Source organism: Balaenoptera physalus (genome assembly GCF_965194825.1).
Source record: "Balaenoptera physalus genome assembly, chromosome: 21".
Classification (NCBI taxonomy): Eukaryota; Metazoa; Chordata; class Mammalia; order Artiodactyla; family Balaenopteridae; genus Balaenoptera; species Balaenoptera physalus.
In genome coordinates this window covers 9587271-9607689 of record NC_138902.1, presented here as the reverse complement: position 1 = coordinate 9607689, position 20419 = coordinate 9587271, and the positions used below count along the sequence as shown (strand labels likewise).

General features: G+C 47.7%; 1 protein-coding gene and 1 long non-coding RNA gene across 10 annotated transcripts in view; one reads left to right on the top strand and one right to left on the bottom strand.

Annotated features, from left to right (window-relative positions):
- Positions 1-10262, top strand: part of SH2D4A (SH2 domain containing 4A) — a 72354-nt gene extending 62092 nt beyond the window's left edge. For all 9 annotated transcript variants that reach the window (XM_082444256.1, XM_082444259.1, XM_082444255.1 and 6 more), the window contains 2 exons: positions 8159-8379; positions 9024-10262. In XM_082444256.1, the coding sequence (XP_082300382.1) occupies positions 8159-8379; positions 9024-9116 (314 nt within the window). In that variant the 3' untranslated portion in view covers positions 9117-10262. The remainder of the gene's footprint in view (positions 1-8158; positions 8380-9023) is intronic.
- Positions 1-20419, bottom strand: part of LOC309651492 — a 392390-nt gene that overhangs the window by 251604 nt on the left and 120367 nt on the right. The window lies entirely within an intron of this gene.

Sequence of the window (20419 nt, the reverse complement as noted above, 5' to 3'; positions counted from 1 at the left end):
GAGATGGCAGTGAGTCCTAGGGTCACTGAAGCAGTGTCTTCTCTTTTCTAGATTTATAATTTTCTGAGTACTGTAGTTGTTAAGTCTATTTGGTTTTGTTTCCTTAAGAGGGATTGTTTTCTTCTCTGTTCCTCACTGCTTATCTCCTCGCATGCTTGTGTTCAGTTCGGGACTGTCTTGACCCTCGAATATGATCCTTGTTTTTATCCATTTCATTCTTGCGTGTGGCCACCCTATTACAGCGCCTTTTGGTCTGGACCGTTTGTGCAGTTGGTGATAAGTGTCGGGGAGCATTCCTGGCCAGACTTAACACCCCTCTGAGCAAAGTCATTTCACTCATTCTGTCTCCTGCTGTGAGTCTCCAACGTGGGTAGATATGTAATTAATTGTACCACTTCTTGGAGAAAAGGGCCAAGGAATAAATAAAACTGAAGTTTCAAGGTCCATCCAGAAACCCAGAGACCCATTTCTTCATTCCGTCCATTTTCTTATTCCTGTTAAATATGCAACAGTGTCAGGAGCTTAAGAACCAGCAGGAACTAGGAGTGGGAAGGTGGGAAAAAGATAGACGTAAACGTGTAAACAGATTTCTGATTTAGGAGATTTCTAATTACTTCTGTTGTTGTTAGATAATTCACATGCTTGCTTTATGCATCAATAGCTGATCATTATTCCTCTGAAATGTAATTTATGCTTCCTTATCCAAAAATGGAAATGCTTAGACTGTTGATGAAATATTTCCACCTGATTTATTTCTTGTGGATGTCTTTGCTGTCGTGGCATATGATCGAACCTGCCCTCCAAATGCTTTACATTTTTTTAAAACTTTACATTTTAAGCTACTTAAAAAGCAAATCCTTTTAACATCTATGGGCTACCAACACAGTTCATACTGCAACTATTTTGATTCCTTCCATATTAGCTACACCCTCCAAATTTTCATCCTCCATTGGGGGTAAATCCTGTCCATTTCTGTGGAGGCAGTTATTCTCTGGAACTTAAGTTCCCTAGAGATGATTGTCCAGGAGGAATCCTGTGTCTTTGTCTTCCCAGTGTTACCGAGTCCAAGCTTATACTGCTCGGGGCATGACAGGCCGATACATTGAGAGATGAGGTGTTGGGGCAGAGAAGAGTAACTTTATTCAGAAAGCCAGCAGACAGAGGAGACGGTGGACTAGTGTCCCAAAGAACCATCTTACCCCAGCTAGAATTCAGGCTGCTTTTACACTGAAAGGGGAGGGGGTGTGCTTCGTTATTACAAACTTCTTGGTGTCAGAATCCTTTGTTCTTGCAGCTGTCCACATAGGTCACGTAGGTCAGATCACAACAAGACAAAGGTTATTCTGTGTTCTGCAACTTTTTATCTCTTATGTGAATGGAAAGCGTTATACCTTTAAAGGTCAGAGCCTTGAGAATGGGCTACCCTGTATATTTCAGGCTATAGGCAGCACTCCTTTTTACAAAGGTGCAGAGCCGGCGTGACTAAGCACAGGGCACAGAGCACAAAGGTTAGAGCTAAAGGAATAGGTCCAATATGGAGTCAGGTTTGTTCTCCTCCATTATACCTGCAGTGTGCCATCCAGGCTCCATTAGCACAGTCCTCCAGGGCTGAGTGTATATACCTGGATGGGTTGCATTGAGAAAGTCTCACAGAAGCCTCCCTAGATTTCTTTCAGGCTAACACCTTAATTAACCTGGAAACTGGCATCCATAAGTGACAGTCTGTCCTTCAGCTATTTTGCTGAGGAGTAGAGATTTCTTAATTGGGGGGCCATCAAAATTCTACCCATCTCTCACAAAGTGATTTTTCAAGCTTCTGTCTTAAGCACAAATTACTGATTTGTGTGACTTTCCAAAGTCACCCAAATGTATTCACCCTGCCTCACTTACATCTATGATTCGGCTGCCTCATGAAGTGGAAGAGGCTGTGGTCGGAAGCAGGAGGACGTCAGTGCCTGTGCGAGGCAGTGATCTCGCAGAGGCAGCAGGGAGTGGTGGCGTGAAGCGAGACCTTAGTTCCCTGCCCAGGAATTGAACCTGGGGACCCCGGATGAAAACCAGGAATCCTAGCCACCACACCCCCTGGCTCTTGCCCACGGTGAAAAATGCATTTCTCACAGAGGCAAAAACCGTAAAAACAGGTACAAACTTTATTATTAGAGACACAGCACAGCAAGTGGGAGAGCACACAGGGAAACAGTGTGTTCAGTTAAGACAGAAACAAGGCAGAGATGCACACCCGGAGAGAAAGGGTGTGGGCGTCCTCCCTAATAAGGAGGAACGCAGTAGAGAGGCAGTGAAGTCACTTATACAGGGCAGTTCTTCCGGGTCTCTGTTCACCTCTGGCCAATTATCTGGTTTCTTTCTCCGCACCTGCCCTGCCCTAGGACCCTCCCTAACACGTGTGCGCAACTTTTTTCCAAGATGGATTCCAGCCCAGAGGCCTATGGGATGGCCTTAGCATCACCTATTATGGGGTGGTGCCCTCTCCTTTTTGACCCCCAAGGAGGCTTTCTGCACATGTGCAGCGTCTCCCTTGCCCCAAGGGTGGGAAATATGTGACCTCTTGATCCTTTACCCAAACAAAGTTTAGCCCCTGTCTGTTCCTGCCAAGACTGTTATCTTCAGGCATCCACAGGAGGCAAAGTCTGGCTATTTACACTGTTTCTGTTGTCACTTCCATTTCGGAGAGCAAACAGGAGGCTGATTTTAACTGTCTAACCTAGAACCCATCTATCTCCTGTCTCAGGAAATGCAAACAGAAGACTAGTCTGGCCTGAAGCCCACTTTTTCCTGCCCCCTGAAATGTAAACAGGAGGCCAGTTGTAAATGCCTGGCTTGGGGCCCACCTATCTCCAGCCTCTGCAGGGGAGGGCACGGGGAAACCCTGACCTTGGGAGGGACCAGCAGGGCCTGAGCCACGAGCCCTGGGAGTCCCCTCCGTTCAGCATCAAAGCTTCATCCACAACGAGGCATCAGAGCACTTTGTCCAAATTACTCTCTGCGGTTCTCCTATGTGCCTGCGTAGTGTTAGTTCAGATTTCTGAAATACCTGAAGATGAAACATAAAGAGGTGAAAGCTACAGTATTTATTCAGATTTGAGAAGAGCTATCTTTTCTGCAGCGAATACTACGCATTGTTTTTTTTCTGGGAGACCCTGGCTTTTCTCATAAATTACCCAGGGCTTAGTATGTTATTCCAGTAATGCGGAGAACAGTCCATTAACCCCAAACCCTTTCTTCCTTGAGTTTTTCAAATGATGCAGTTGGGTCCTCACGCAGACGCTGCGGGCCACCGGGGTCAGGGCCTGCCTGCGCTCGGGGCCTCGCACTTCCCATCACTGACGCCCTCCGCTCCGGGCTTGCGGTTTCCACTGTGGTCTTGGAGGGACCTCGGAGGCAAGAGAGAGGGCAGTGGGTGGGTCCCACCAAGGGGAGTGGCTCTGCTTGGGGGTTTACTTGGGATGCGTTTCTGGAAAGGGGCATTCTACTCTTTAGAGAAGTAGTTTTAAGTCCACGCTTTTGTTGTCAGACTTTCTTTGTCATCACGTGCCTTGTGTCCTGGACTTCTGCTGCCACAGCCAGAGCAGGCTAGACGCTGCTTCTTGAGCCGGTGCGGGGAGGCGGGCACATGCACTGGCGACAAGCGCATCTCTGGGGCCTGGCCGCCTGCGCTCAGCTCCCGGTCCCCCACCAGCCGGCTGTGTGGCCTCAGCAAGTCGCATGACTCCTGCACTTGACTCTCATCAGTCTGATGTAGATAACGACGTTACCTGCCTCCCAGGGCTGGTCTGAACAAGGTAAAATACATAAAGTACTTAGAACTGTGTGTGACGCATACTCAGGCCTGGTGAGTAAGTGTTAGCCATTAAGGTGATGAAGTGAGAACAAACGATGTAATTTTAACCTTTGCATTATTAAGGAAACATTATGAGTAATACTTTAAGAGCTCTGGCCGTTTTTCCTCATCCCTAAGGTGCCTGAGACGTCAAAGGTGAATGTCAGCTTCATGGTGCGTCTCCTTCTACACAGAGGACCAGGGCAGGACCCAGAGCCTCTCTGAACGTGCTTCCTTTACATATTGCAGGGTCAGAGAGTGTAAAGTAGGGAGGAGCTCTCTCCCAAGTTTAAGACTCCCCGGGGATAACGTGTACACTCACAGTCTGCAGGGTTCTGCCTGGAAGAACCGACGTGCCCTCCAGGGACAGGTGTTCCGGATGGGTGTGTGTGATCCTGGCCTCGGGTCAGGCACCTGGTCCAGCCAGCACTCCGGGCCCACCCGAGAGGCCTTATGCACGTCAGGAACTCTGCAACACGGGCCTTCCCCTTTGTCCTTGAAGGGCAGTGACAGTGCCTCTTCCTCAGGCCACCGTGAGGATTGAATGAGGGAATGCACACCTGGAGGAGTGCCAGGCAGACACAAAGAACCCTCAGTGCTGTTGTTGTTGGGTTATCTTTCGTCTGGTTATTAAACACAGCTTTTCCAGACACTGGAAGCAGGTCACACAGATGTACGTGTATCAGCAGAGTTAGACCTAGCGGTGCCTTGGAGAAACCTGAGTGCACCCCTTGTCCCCTTGGTAACAGTTCTCAGACCAGAGGCAGTGGTTGCTAGAAGTGTCCTAGAGAAAGAAGTAAGACAAAATTATTCGTTAGACCTTTTCTGGGTATCCTGAGTGGCAGGTGCTGAGGCTGTGAAAATAAATAAGGAGTGGGAGCTGCCCTCTCGTTGCCCACGAGGAGGTGGGGCAGGGAGAGACAGAGCAGAATGTACCATGGTCCCTTCAGAGCTGTGGACGGCGCTTGCCCAGGTGGAGGTCGGGCCAGGTGAGCCCTTGGAGAGGCTGAGTGAGTGCTCAGCGGGGATGGGGCCAGGTGCTCACCGGGCCTGCAGGACCCTGAGCCTCAAATTGCTCAGGGAGAGATGAGAACGCTTCACGCTGTTGGGCTGAATCTTGGAGAATACAGAGGAAGGGCCGGCAAAGGGCATCCCATTTACCTGCCCTCCTTCCGTAGGGAAGTCGCTGTCACTTGGCTTTCCAGTGAGGGTCCTGCCGGGGGGTTCTGAGTTGTTTCAGGTCTCCTGGGGTCCATTTACCGTCTCCTGTGCAAAAACAGTTTTCCTGGGCCTGGCCTGGAGCGCTAAACCTGCACTCACAGGGCTTTAGGGCTGTGCGCTCCGATATGGAGCCACTAGCCATGCCTGGCTCTTTACATCAAAATTAATTAAAATTAAAAATTGAGTCCCTCAGTCGCATGTCAGATGCTCAGTAGCCACACATGACCGGCACAGACAACATTTCCATCGTCACAGAAAATTCTGTTGAATAGGACTGTTCTTGAGGGCGCCGGGCATCACGCAGACGACCGGGACAAGTGGGACCTTTCTCTCTGCTCCTCTCCAAGCCGGGGGTCCAGGCTCTCGGGAGCTTAGCCCCTTCCCCCGGCACAATGCCCTCTGCTGTCCCCCGGGCCACCGCCATTCTGCCCCACCCGGCCTGGATTCAGCTCCGAAATAGACCGCTGGGTGAGGAGCTGGTTCGTTTCAAAAAACTGGTGAAGCAGAAGGAAGCTTTCATGGATCCGTGTCCACGAGCGCGGAGATCCTTCTATGCTCTCAGACAGGTTTGGTTCTTGTGTGAGGAGAGCTGGTGCGAGGGAGGTGGCCTGGAGGTGTCACAGCCTCGGGGACTGGAGGAAGACCACTCACTGCTCCAGAATTAATTTCTTAGAGTCGTGCACGGGGCACGAGTCTGTGGTGATTAATATCTGATGCTGGGCTTTGGCGTTGCATTCAAGAGCTCCCTTTACGGGCAGACCAAGCTCCCCGCTTGGCAGTGACCTCAGTCAGGCCTCCCTGTAGGCACCCGCTGCCCTTGATGGAATCGTGAGAAATTGTCCATCGACCTGTATCACAGGTGCACCAAGAGAGCGTGCCCTTCAGGCATGGTGACCCTGTTGTAAAGCAAAAAGAACAAAGCCTGGTCCCCGTAGCATTCGCTTTCTGCACCTGCCGTGGGTACCACTGAGTGGAAGGAGGCCCCATTAGGACCGAGTTCTGGTGTCTCTGGAGATGAGACAGCACCAGGACTTGTGTGTAATGAGGAATAGTTACAGACTGGGAGGCTCTCCGGTGGTTTGATTTACAGCTACTATATGACCTGATTTTAGGAGGAATTTCCCTTATTCTGGGTATAATTTTCCAGAATAGCTTTCATTTTAGGAATCCAAATCCATCTTGATGAAATTCAGACATTATACATTATAACATCTGTCCCATCTGTTGAAGTAATCTGGAATCTCAGAGTCAGCCTGTCAGTAAGTCGGGGAGGGGAGAGAAATCTTTTCAGAATGAGCCCCTCAGCTAGATTCTGAAGTCAGTGAAAAATACCCCTGGTTTCAGAGATAGACCCAGAGTCTTCAAACCTTGGTCCCCTGTAGGCCCCGGGCAGGCTGGTCACCTGTGGCCTTGGTTCAGCCTCCAGTCGCCCTCTGTGGGACCAGGTGTGTGCAGAAGGTAAACAGGCAGACGGAGCTGGGGGAGCTCACCTGGGCATCACCTGGGCACCTGACGCGGACACCCAGCAGGTGACCCGGGGGCTCCTCGCCGGGGAAGGGCAGGAAGGTGACTGGAGAGGACAGACAAGGTGCCCCGTGGGGCAGGGGCACAGCAGAGCTGGGGCCAGAGGAGAGGCGGCAGGCTCATTTCCTGTCCAGCGCCCCGACTCCCACCCCAATCCTGGCGTCGCCCTGGGGCTGAGCCTCACGCACCTGGACGTCAGGTGCGGGCCCTGCAGGGGGGATGGGGCAGGAGGCGGGCCGGTCGGCTGGTCTCGGCGGCGGGAGAACAGCGGATTTCCAATCCTCCCTTTATTATAAAGGTCTGCTTACAAAAGAGAACATAGAAGCAGTTTTATTTTAGGCTTCACCCTGGATAATTAGGTTTAATTCTCAGTTAACTTTACCACCTTTAGTCATGTTGGACTAAAGGGCTGTGATAATCCATTGCCTTTTCACCAAGAGGTTTTCCGGGTTGTCCTGATATCGATACTGAGGATCAGCATGGGAGAAGGCGAGGGGTCCCATCTGCTGACGTGGGAGAGGGCACAGAGAACGCTGCTCCCCAGGTCAGAGGTCAGAGGTCAGCGTCGCTCACCGCCCCCACCACCCTGCCAAGGCGTGTCTCTGCCCTTTCTGGCTGTCTCATCACGTTGCTGTTTCATCTGAAGAATTACACTAGGCACGAGAAGGGGAACCGGGAATACGAGTCAAACCTCATGCGTGTGGACTCATTGGGGAAAAGGCTGGTCTGAATCAGTGTGAATTCATGAGGCATCCGAACTATACACATGTATACATAGGTGTATAAAACTCATGTGTATATATATGAAGGGTTTCATTCTTTTGACTGTATGTGAAGACATAAATGTTAATAGATAAGCATATATGTATACACATGTACATGCATATCCCTATATATCTACCTTCATTCCTGTAAGGGAAGCATCATTTAGGAGTGGCCACAGCAGTGGCACTGGGTAGGCCTGGGCCCGTCCTGGTTCTGTCACCAACTCGCTGACACCCGACCGGGGTGTCCACCTCCGGCGCTGGCGGCACTTGGGGCTAGATCACTCTCCGTAGCGAGGCTCTTCTGTTCGCGGTGGGGGGTCTAGCATCATCCCAGCCTCAACACACTGGGGGAAAGTAGCCCCCCACCCAGGACAGCCAAAAGTGTCTCAGACATTTCCAGACATCGCCCTGGGTGAGAACTACCGTTCCAGATCAAGCAGGATCATTCCCAGGCCACAGAGCCCCGTCAGTCAACTGGGGAGAGCTCACCCTCCCAGGACGACCGTCAAGGGTCCGACCACACTCAGAAGCCACCTGACGCCTGTGCTGTTGTCAGTGGGTGTGCGAGTGGAAATGTGTTCTGAGGGGTAAACGTTTCAGCTCTCGTTTATACTATCCATTTGCTTATGTAACCTACCCCGGCCCAGTTACCAAATACCAGACGACGAATGATACTATACCGTATTCCTAAGAAGTCCAAACTGGACTTAAACTTGCTCAGATTTTTATTAGCTTTATCCATGCGGCTGCATTTAGCAGAGGGGAGTTTTGGAAATGATTTGGCTGAAACACCTCTTCTTTCCCACAGGAATTCTCACACTACAGAGAGCGAATGAGCTTCTGAGCACGTGCGTGCCAGGCAGCTTTCTGATCCGGGTCAGCGAGAGGATCAAGGGCTACGTCCTGTCCTACCTTTCCAAGGATGGCTGCAAACACTTCCTCATAGATGCCTCCACGGACTCGTACAGCTTCCTGGGTGCGGACCAGCTGCAGCATGCCAGCCTGGCTGAGCTGGTGGAGTACCACAAGGTGAAGCGATACGCAGCTTCACTGGCTCTGTGATAAGGGTCCTGCAGCAGCTCTGACAGTGAAAGGCAATTCCACGAAAAATGACTGACACAAGCAGTGGGGGATTAGCCTGTGGTGACCCCTCCTGATTATCAGGATTGTCAATGGCATTTCCTTTATCACTGAACCTAGTTCCTCCTCAGATGCTCAGGGAGAACGCACTGGGGCAGAGCATGCAGGAGATGCTACAGAATCTGTGCCCTCTGATCACATCTGAGAACACTCCTTTTTATTTTTGAAGTATAGTTGATTCACAATGTGGTGTTAATTACTGCTGTACTGCAAAGTGACTCAGTTATACATATATATACATTCTTTTTTTTTAATATATTCTTTTCCATCATGAGAACACTCTTAAGTTAGAGCACAAGCCCGGGAGGGAGGGAGACCACGTGGCAGTTTGCGGGCAAGAAAAATCTCTTTCAAGGCTGCCTAAGCCAAGAAAGCTTTGTGTACACCGAGGGGAGACCAGAAGTTATGTGCTCTGGCGAGGTGGGGAGGGCATGGCTTCTTATTGAACTGTCTCATAAATAAGACTCAGGAGCCACCTAGTACCTGTGCTGCTGTCACTGGGCACAGCCTGACCTGTACCCTCTGCTTCACAGGAGGAGCCCATCACCTCCCTGGGGAAGGAGCTCCTTCTGTACCCCTGCGGTCAGCAGGAACAGCCGCCCGACTACCAGGAGCTGTTTGAGTGACAGCCTCATCGTGTCATCCTGCAGCCGCCATCTGGGCCGTCCTCTGGACAGACAGACACCGCAGAGACGGACACTTGTGTATGAAGCCACATTACCCTGCAGCGAGCCGATCCCGATCAAGTGAAAGGACCCTTGGGGGTCCCATGGCGACCTCTCTTCTGCACAAATGCTGGAGTTTAATTAACGCTAAGAGGGAATCACCTCTGCATTGTACGCACCCCAGCAGTAAAGGGAGAAGAACCCCCATTTCTGCAGCTCCCAACATGAAGGCTACAACCCTAGTGATGTATGGAATAAACGAAGAAGAAATTGGAACCTTTTAGGAGTTAAGGGGCACCTCAAAACCAGAAGTCCTGCATGGCCTCGGCACTCCCTCTCTGCCTCATCTCGGAAGGTCTCGGGGTCCTGCTCCTATGAAGTTCCTCGACGGCGTCAGGGGCTGGCCAAAGAGCCTGCGCTGGTGGCTGAGCCCACGGCCCCGCACACCTCACTTGCGGTGCGTGTGTGGGCCAGGGTGTGAGACACACAGGGAACACAAGTTGCGGGTGTTGTGAACTGAATGAGGAGTTTGAAGGTGTAGGACGAGAGCCTTCACATGTACAGAAATACGGCAGGAGGTGAGGGGCCCTGTGTGACGGGTACCCTGGCTCTGGGGAGCCGGTCAGGGCTCCGCCCAGGACCTCGCCGAGGAGGGTGAAGCCACATGCGTGCCTTGGATAGACAAGGGCAGAAGAGTGAGCTTTCTGGACACCAGGTGCTGGGGGTCGAGTCCCCCAAAGAGACATTGAAGTCCTAACCCCCTGCACCTGTGAACGTGGCCTTATTTGGAAACAGGGTCTTTGCGGATGTGATCACATTAAGACAAGGTCAGACCAGATTAGGGCAGGCCCCAAAGCCAACGACTGGCATCCTTATAAGAAGAGAGGGGTTGGGAAGTTGAGGTGCGCACGCAGAGGGAATTGCAGCCAGGGGACAACAGAGGCAGGGCCCCGAGTGCCAAGCCGCAAGCCAGGGGACGCCGGGGGCCGGGGGGGCAGCGTGGAGCAGACTTCCCAGAGCCCTGGAGGGGAGCATGGCCCTGCGGACACCTCGATTCCAGACTTCTTGCCTCCAGAACTATGACAGAATAAATGTCTTTTGTCTTAAGCCACCGAGTTTATGGTAATTTGTTATGGCAGCCCTAGGAAACTAATACAGAAGTTTATGTAATTGCAGACCCTGATGTGCATTGCGTACCTTTGGTGGCTGTACAGCCCGCCTGCCTCCTGAGGAAGGGAAGGCGGGAGATAACTCCTCCCGGCTCTTCGGCTCTGGACGCAGATTTGCTCAGTCAGGCATCTCATGCAGTAGCTCCCGGGCCAGCCCAGCAGGGCCACGACCTCTGGGCGGCCACCAGGATCACGCGGGAGGATGGGGTTTGCTGGTACTCCAGGCCTGACTCCTGTGGCGGCATTCATTTAAAGGACGCATAGGGTTGTAGCAGTCTGTTTGTGAAGTTGTTCGCTGTGCAAGACACACCTGGAGAGTGTAAAATGTAGCCAGAGAAGAGGGTGGGGTGCACGTATATGTGTGAGTGTGCATGGGTGTATGTGTGCTTTAATGAGAAAGTTTTTAAACTGATCATTGTTAGGTGTTTCTTGAAATGTTCCGTGTGGTTTCTGTTGTCTGAGAGACAATGGTCAGTTGTCTAAGAGAACCTGTCTCTTAGCTTTCATTTGTAACAGTAGTTCAGCAGTCATGACATTATAAAATTGCAGACATACACAGGGCTGGAAGTCAGAAACTTCTGTTACCGGGCTTCCCTGGTGGCACAGTGGTAAAGAATCCACCTGCCAATGCAGGGGACACAGGTTTGAGCCCTGGTCCGGGAAGATCCCACATGCCACGGAGCCACTAAGCCCGTGCGGCACAACTACTGAGCCTGCGCTCCAGAGCCCGTGAGCCACAACTACTGAAGCCCGTGGGCCTAGAGCCCGTGCTCCGCAACAAGAGAAGCCACCGCAATGAGAAGCCCACACACTGCAACAAAGAGTAGCCCCACTCGCTGAGACTAGAGAAAGCCCACGCACAGCAACGAAGACCCAACACAGCCAAAAATAAATAAAAATTTTAAAAAGAAAAGAAAAGAAACTTTCGTTCCCATCTCTTCCCACCATTAGCTGTGTGACCTTGGACAGGTCCCTCTACCTCTCTGAACTTCAGTTTTTCACTTCTAGTAAAACAAGGTGGGATAACCAGGTAATTATTATTTTCATCCATCTCTGAAATCTTAAGGTTCTGGAATAAATAGAAAAATATCCTATAGCCACTAGTAATTATGAAGACATATAAGATTCTAGCATCACCCTCTGCCTACAGTTATTTTGGAGGAAATAAGTACAGTCATATCTGGATATAACTACAGAGTGACACCCTATTGGAGGAAGACTTAGAAAACAGGTGACCAGATTGAATTAACCTAATATTACCAGGAGGGGCAGACTTGAGTTCTCTACTGTTTTACCCTGTTGGCTATTGATATTCAGAGGAGGAAACTGTCCAGTGTTTGCTGATATGATGGCCAAGAGTAGCACTTGACATTCCGAGGGAGAGTGGTTTACATAACTCAGAAACTGCTTACCGCTAAATGGGGTTGGGGAGGCCTGAATTCTCATCCCAGCTCTGCAATTAGACTCAGTGTCCCAGGGTCTCAGCCTGGTTAAGGCTGAAGGCGAGGACGTCCAGCCTCTGGCCTGGTCTCACCCTCCTGTGGCCTCGATAAGGCCAGCACCCAGACCTGCCTGCCGAGCTTTCCTGGTCTGGGATGCCCCCCGGCCCCGGGCGCTGCAACCCACCCACCTCCGTGGGGCTGTGCTGAATACCGCTCCCTGACCGCGGTGACTCTTCTCTCCCCCAGGGAGATTGCGGGTCTCCTACAGTTGCCCCGGACCCTCCGCTGCCCCTCCCCACTGCCAGAACCTCACACCCCCACCAAACCCCCATCATGGCACAGGAGGGTGCACCAGAGAGTCACTCTGTACTCTGGCGTCCCCAGCAGACTAAGCGACGAGCAGAGGCATCAGTTGGCTCAAACCTCACACCAAGAAGAGGAAGACACAGGCACAGCCAGAGAAAAAGTGAACCCCGGGGCACGGGCAGATCTCTTGAGATATCTCAGAGGCATTTGCACCAGAAATTGCCTCTCTGAGCTAATGCTTTGGAATTGACCATCCTTTTAGCGTAAGGTCATGGCTAATGTGGCATGAGGTCTGTTTTTAGGTTAAAAAATTAAGGTCAGGACTTCCCTGGTGGCGCAGTGGTTAAGAATCCACCTGCCAATGCAGGGGACACGGGTTCGAGCCCTGGTCTGGGAAGATCCCACATGCGGCGGAGCAACTAAGCCCGTGTGCCACAACTACTGAGCCTGCACTCTAGAGCCCATGAGCCACAACTACTGAAGCCTGCACGCCTAGAGCCCGTGCTCCACAACAAGAGAAGCCACCGCAATGAGAAGCCCACACACCGCAATGAAGAGTAGCCCCCATTCACTGTAACTAGAGCAGTGCAGCCAATAATAAATAAATTAATTAATTTTTTAAAATTATGGTCTATGTTTTTGCAATTGCCAGCTCTGCAGGGGCGGCTTTCTTCACACACGCGCATCCAAACATTGGTTATGTCCTCACATATATATACCCTGGGACTCCTGCATTTGGTGCACAGAGAAGACACAGAGTGATTTGTAGGGGATGCTTGGATGTGTTTTCATGGGGCCTCTTTGCTTTCATTTTGTCAAGAACATGTTCCAGACTGCATTGCACAGGTTTCTGTTTTAGAACATAAGTTTCCTACATTTATATCTTTAAATAATACTTCAATTTGAATTATGTGTTCCCGTCCTCCGGAGTAACTATTTTTTTTTTCTTTTTTTTTAAATGGCGGAAGTTTTTGTTTGTTTGTTTGTTTTTTAATTTATTATTATTTATTTATTATTTATTTTTGGCTGTGTTGGGTCTTCGCCTCTGTGCGAGGGCCCTCTCCAGTTATGGCAAGCGGGGGCCACTCTTGATCGCGATGCGCGGGCCTCTCACCATCGCGGCCTCTCCCGTTGCGGAGCACAGGCTCCAGACGCGCAGGCCCAGCAGTTGTGGCTCACGGGCCTAGTTGCTCCGCGGCACGCGGGATCCTCCCAGACCAGAGCTCGAACCCATGTCCCCTGCATTGGCAGGCAGACTCTCAACCACTTCGCCACCAGGGAAGCCCCGGAGTAACTATTTTTGACTTAAAAAAATACACAACGTGAGAGTTGCGAGTTAAGTTTTATTTGGGGCAAAATAAGAACTGCAGCCCAGGACATGGCTTTTCAGATAACTCTGAGAAACTGCTCCAAGGAGGCGAGGGGGGAGCCAGGACATATAGGAGTTTTGCAACGAAGGGCAGGTAGTCAGGACCGTCAAAGGATTATTGTTAATTAAAGAAAACCAGATACCTCAAGTTAAAGAATTTAGCACTTTTCTATGTATGGGAAGATGCAAGAGTCTGGGCTCACTGAAATCATTCCTTTGATATCCACTTGAACTATCTGGGGCCAGTATCCTCTGTTTTCACATCCTGAGTTTCCTCGGGGCTCTCTGTAGGGAGTGGCTGCAGTCTGTTGGCTGCTGGATGGCAGGTATTCTTTTCAGCCCTGAGTTTCCTCCGGGCTCACCGGCTCTCGTTGCAGGGCTGCAATCATTGGTGACTGTGGCATCCTTTGTTTACTGATATGGCAGGAAATATTCCATTTATCACGATACATCTTACTTAGATTTTCCTCCTTTGCCTTCCATTGTTGTAATCTCCTTATTGTTTTCCTCTCTCCATCCTCTTCCTTGTATTTTAGGAGAACTGTTCGCTCTTTCTTTTCCACTCACAGGTTACCTTCTCTGCAGTGTTAATTCTGCTCGTACAGCCTGCAGTGTGGACATTAGTACTTCTGTTTCCAGAAGTACTGGCTCTGCCTCTTTACCTTCCTGTTCAGGGGTCTTTAGACGTCCTACTACTGCCCCAGACTGAAAGCCACCAGGAGGCTTGAAAGATTAAAAAAAGATTCCTCTTTTTATTGTGTGGTAAAAACGCATTATTTGGTAATGAGGTAGCTTGGTATAGTAGAGGGAAAGCCCAGCAGGTTTGGGTTTGTATCCTGGCTACTTCATTAACCAGCTGTGTGGAATCTTAAAAGAAAAAAAAAAAAAGCTAAGCTGTATGAGCTTCAGCTTCATCTCTGAAACAGGAGTTCTAAAGTCATCCTTTGGGTTCTGAGGTTTAGAAAAGAAATATGTCAAGTGCCTGGAACATACAAAGTTCTCCACAAATAGCAGTTATTCCTGTGAGTCCTGAGCCCAGGATCCATCTCCCCCTTTATCAGCTCAGCTCATATAACCAATGGGCTGTGTATCCTAATGGCCCCTTTGCTAGAGTTTCTGGGATGAATTTAGGGGGAAAGGGAAACTTTTATAGAGTAAGGGACCTAATGATGAATCACACAATATATCAGCCAGTCGACTTGCAGAGAAATGGCTCACTTAGTTTGGATTGGAAATGGTACGGAAAGGGCATTCTCTAATGTCTGATTTTGACATCACCCAAGTTAGCGGTCATCAGTCTTCACCCCAAAGCTGGCCATTGAGATATCCACTGCCATTGAGATATAACAGATTCAGCTGCCTTGGCATTCCTGGTCACAAATCCGCAAGTATTTGCCTCTCTTTTTGACCAGAAGACTTATTACAAACCCAGATCGCTTGGGAGTTAACTCTGCCTTGTCTGCGAAGATGTCAGGCAGAGCTGGTGCTAAGCCAGATGGCCAGGGAGGGGGCAAGGCCCAACACCCTTGTCAGTCTAAATCAGCTTTTACTTTTCTTCCACTGAAAGGATGTTCCTTCATGAGTCTTCCCACCGCCTGAGTCCAGACCTGGTAACCATCCATCGCACTGGGCCTCAACACCCCACAACACAGCGAGCGCCCCACCTTTGGAAGGTGCACTTGGTGGTGTGCCAGAGCTCTGGAGAAGGCTTCTTAACCAGGCCACTCCCTACATTCCTGGCAGCCCACACACTGTGGGTGTGAGCTTTTTTCTCTTTTATCTATTCTGTTTGTCCTGACTGGGGGAAAGTACAGGCACATGCAGGCTCTAACGCTTGTTTTGTTTAATTTTTTTATACCCATCCCCCCAAAAAAACTAAAACAGTTCATCCATTTCTCCTCCCCTCCACCCCCTGCCACATGCAACCACCAATCTTTTCTTCATATCTATGAGCTTGGGTTGTTGTTTGGTTTCTTTTTTCAGATTCCACATATAAGTGAGATCATATGGTATTTGCCTTTCTCTGACTTATTTCACTTAGCATAATGCCCTCAAGGACCATTCATGTTGCAAATGGCAAGATTTCATTCTTTTTCATGGCTGAATTATGTTCCACTGTGTATATTTACCACATCTTCTTTATCCATCAGTGGACACTTAGGTTGTTTCCTTATCTTGGCTATTGCAAATAATGCTGTGATGAATGTGTGGGTACATATATCTTTTCAATTTTGTGTTTTCATTTTCTTCAGATAAATACCCAGAAGTAGAACTACTGGATCATATAGTAGTTCTATTTTGTATTTTTTGAGGAACTTCTGTACTGTTTTCCACCAATTTACATTCCCACAAACAGTGCACAAGGATTCCCTTTTCTCCACATCCTTGCCAACACTTACTATTTCTACACTTTTTTATAAAAGCCATTCTAACAGGTGGTATCTCATTGTGGCTTTGATTTGCATTTCCCTGATAATTAATGATGTTAAGCATTTTTTCATATGCCTGTTGGCCATTTGTAAACCTTCTATGGAAAAATACCTATTCGGACCTACCACCTATTTAAAAATCAGATTGTTTTGTTTTTGTTATTGAGTTGTAGGAATTCTTTACATATTTTGGTATTAGCCCCTTATCAGAATATATGACTTGCAATTACTTCCTCCCATTCAGTAGGTTGCTTTTTCATTTTGTTTATGGTTTTCTTTGCTGTGCAAAAGCTTTTTAGTTGGATGTACTCCCACTTGTTCCTTTTTGCTTTCGTTGCTTTTGCTTTTGCTGTCAGAATTAAAAAATCATTGCGAAGACCAATGTCAAGAAGCTTACAACCTGTGTTTTCTTGTAGGAGTTTTATGGTTTCAGGCCTTAAGTTCAAGTCTTTTATCCATTTTGAGTTAATTTTTGTGTACAGTGCTGGAGAGTAATCCAGTTTAATTCTTTTGCACGTGGCTGTCCAATTTTCGCAACTTCGTTTTTTAAAGAGTCTATTCTTTCCCCATTGTATATTCATGATTCTGTTGTTGTAAATCAATTGACCATATATGCATAGCTTTATTTCCGGGCTTTCTATTCTGTTCCATTGATCTAAGTTTCTGTTTTTATGCCAATACCATACTATCTTAGCTTTGTAATACAGTTTGAAATCAGGGAGCATGAAGCCTCCAGCTTTGTTCCTCTTTTTCCAGATTGATTTGGCTATTTGGGGTCTTTTATGGGTCTATAAAAATGTTTGGGTTGTTTGTTCTATTTCTTTGAAAATTACCACTGGGATTTTGCTAGCGATTGAATTGAATCTGTAGATTGCTTTGGGTAGTATGGACATTTTAACAACAGTACTTCTTCAATCCATGAACACAGAATATATTTCCATTTATTTATGTCTTCTTCAATTTCTTTCATTAATGTCTTATAGTTTTCAATATACAGGTGTTTCACCTCCATGGTTAAATTTATTCCTAAGTGTTTTACTCTTTTGGATGCAATTGTAAATGGGATTGTTTTCTTAAATTCTCTGATAATTTGTTATTAGTGTATAAAATGCAACTGATTTCTCTATGTTAATTTCGTATCCTGCAACTTTACGAAATTCATTCATTAGTTCTAACAGTTTTTTTGGTGGAATATCCAGGGTTTATATATAGTACCATGTCATCTGAAAATAATGACAGTTTTACTTCTTCCTTTCCAATTTGGGTGCCTTTTGTTTCTTTTCCTTGCCTTACTGCTTTAAGAATTCCAATACTATGCTGCATAAAAGTGGCAAAAGTGGGCATCCTTGTCTTTTTCCTAATCTTAGTGGAAATGCTTTCAGCTTTTCATCATTGAGTATGATATTAACTGTGGGCTTGTCATAGATAGCCTTTATTATGTTGAGGTACATTCCCTCTATATCCACTTTGCTGATAGTTTTTATCATAAACGGATGTTGAATTCTGTCAAATGTTTTTTCTGCATCTATTGAAATGATTATATGATTTTTATCCTTCATTTTGTTAATATGGTGTATCACTTTGAATGATTTGCAGATATTGAACCATCCCTGCGTCCCTGGAATAAATTCTATTTGGTCACAGTTGTATGATCCTTTTAATGCACCGCTGATTTCAATTTACTAATATTTTGTTGAGGATTTTTGCATCTATGTTCATCAGGCATATTGGCCTGTAATTTTCTTTTCTTTCTTTCTTTTTTTTTTTTTTGTGGCATCTTTGTCCCGTTTTGGTATCAGGGTAATGCTGGCCTTGTAAAATGTGTTTGGAAGAGCTCCCCTCTTTTCTATATTTTGAACGAGTTTGAGAAGGATTGGTATTCATTCTTCTTTGAATGTTTGGTAGAATTCACCAGTGAATCCATCTGGTCCCGGACTTTTGTTTGTTGGGAGGTTTTTGATTACTGATTCAATCTCTTCGTTAATCATTCTGTTCAAATGTTGTATTTCATCATGAATCAGTTTTGGTAGGTTATATGTTTTAGGAATTTATCCATTTCTTCTAGGTTGTGCAGTTTGTTGGCACATAATTGTTCACAGTAGTCTCTTGTGATCCTTTGTATTTTTGATGTATTAGTTGTAATTTCTCTTTCATTTCTGATTTTATCTGAGTCCTCTCTTTTTCTTGGTGAGGCTAGCTACTGCTTGGTCTATTTTGTTTATCTTTTCCATAAACCAGCTCTTAATGTGATTGATCTTTTCTATTATCTTTTTTGTCTCAATTTCATTTGTTTCCATTCTGATCTTTGTCATTTCCTTCCTTCTACTAACCTTAAACTTCATTCTTTTTCTAGTCCCTTGAGGTGTAAAGTTAGGTTTTTTATTTGAGGCTTTTCTTGTTTCTTGAGGTGGACATTTATCACTTTGAACTTCCTTCTTTGAACTGCCTTTGCTGCATCCCATAGATTTTAGTATATTACGTCTCTGTTTTTGTCTCAAGGTATTTTTAAAATTTCTCCTTTGGCCCATTGGTTATTCAGTAGTATGTTGCTTAGTCTCCACATATTTGTGATCTTCCAGTTTTCTTCATGTAATTAATTTCTAGTTTCATACTTTCGTGGTCAGAAAAGATCTTTGATATGATCTCAATCCTCTTAAATTTATCAAGACATGTTTTGTGGGGTCTGTCTTTAATTTTCATTTATTTTTCTTACCCTTTTCAAATGAGGTTTGACATCCCAGCCAAAGAGGTGATGTTAATTGTTGTAGATTTGTAAACCCTGGAGTTGGAGGTGGTTTTCGTGGTGGGGTTACAAACTGGGGGATTGATGACTGAGGTAGGGAGTTGCCAGTGGTGCTGTACTCACCTTGATTCAAGCTAACATGTCTGACCCTCAAGTAGATGAAGAATAAGTACAGTTCACCCAGCGTCCCCACCCGCCACCCCGGGTACTGCCTGTGTGTAGAAGGCAGGCCATCTGCACAGCCAGCCACCAGGTGAGTCTTGGGCAGAGGCCATGAAGGTGGCCTGGCCCTCTCTGAACCTCTGCGTGATGATGGAGGCCAAGACAGCCTGAGGCAGCACAGTGTCACTTCGTCTCCCCACCCCTGCCCCTTGGAAGAGTGGACAAGGCAGACACAGCCAAGGCGCACTGGACTAGCTACTCCAGAGGGTGTGTCAGAGGATCAGTGATGCAGAGATGTTTGAAGGGCACCTCTGCTGACTGAAGAGAACATTTTCTCTGTGTTGAAAAAAACCACCACCCAAATCCCCCAACCAACTGGCACAGGCCCCATAGTTTTTGGCAGCATCAACAGCAAAGCCCTGAGTCCTGCCAAGAGAAACAGCTTTGAATTCAGATACAAAGCTCATCAGAATAGGGACCACACAAAGCTGCCAGCTATTTGATGGGTGTTGGGAGTAAAACACACCCACCCTTCCAAGGGCCCACCCAAGGGCATTCTCTCTGATCAGCAATCCTCAGAAACAATGTCAAATCCTTTCCAAAAAGCAAGGATTCCCACCTGCCCTCCCCTCCAACCTAAGGTAGACTTTACATCTAACACCTTGGGATCCTGCTTGGAGAGCTGGCTTCTGAGGCCTCCAACCCGCCAGTGACGACCCAGAGATGGAAAGGCAGTGGGAACCCGAGGCACAAGAGGACAGGTGCTGGACTCCACCCGGGCCAAAGCTCCTGCCCCTGCCCCGAGACCATCAAGCCCTCTGGAGCTGGTCCTGGGAGCCAAAACGATGCCAATTTCTGGCCAGGCCTCTGGGCAAGTTCCTGACCATTTCTGAGCCTTGGTTTTCTGCACCTGGAAAATGGAAGTAATGACATTAGCTGCCTTAGAAGGTTGGCGTTCTGTATATAAGGTGCCTGGCTATGCTTTTTACTTCAAAAACCTCTAATGCCTCTCAACTGCCTAGGGGGTCACCAACTCCAAATCACTGAGCACAGAATTTAAGGGAGGAACTATTCATTATATTTTACACTCCTACTAACACTTCTGTGGATAGACTGAAATTGTTTTCAGAATGACAGAAATAAATGACAGTGGTGCACGCATGATGGGTTCATGATCTCTACTGTGTGACCCATGGTCTGATTATACCCAAAAGGTGCGGGGCACGCTGGGAAGTACAGCAGACACAGTTGTGAATTCAAAATTGGTATCAGATAATAACAAATGGATGTGAATACCTGCTATGTGCATGACGTGTCCTAATTCCACTGTCGGTCGTATGATATAAATGCGATTGCATTCATGAACCTGAACGAGGAAACGGGTGGAGATGAGTGTCAGGTTTAAGATCATATGGCCTGGAAGTGAAAGAACTGCATTTGAACCCAGGCATGTGGCTGAGGAAACCCTGATACTAATTTCCACGCTGAACTGAAACTGCAAATACAACGCATCCTACATAAAAGACTTGCACAAAAACAGCCCCCACGGATGCCAGCGGAGGACCATCCCCCCGCCGGGGCTCACTGCAAGCTGCCAACGTGTCTTTAGGTTACAAGTGAGGAGCGGGAGGGAGTGCCAGCAAC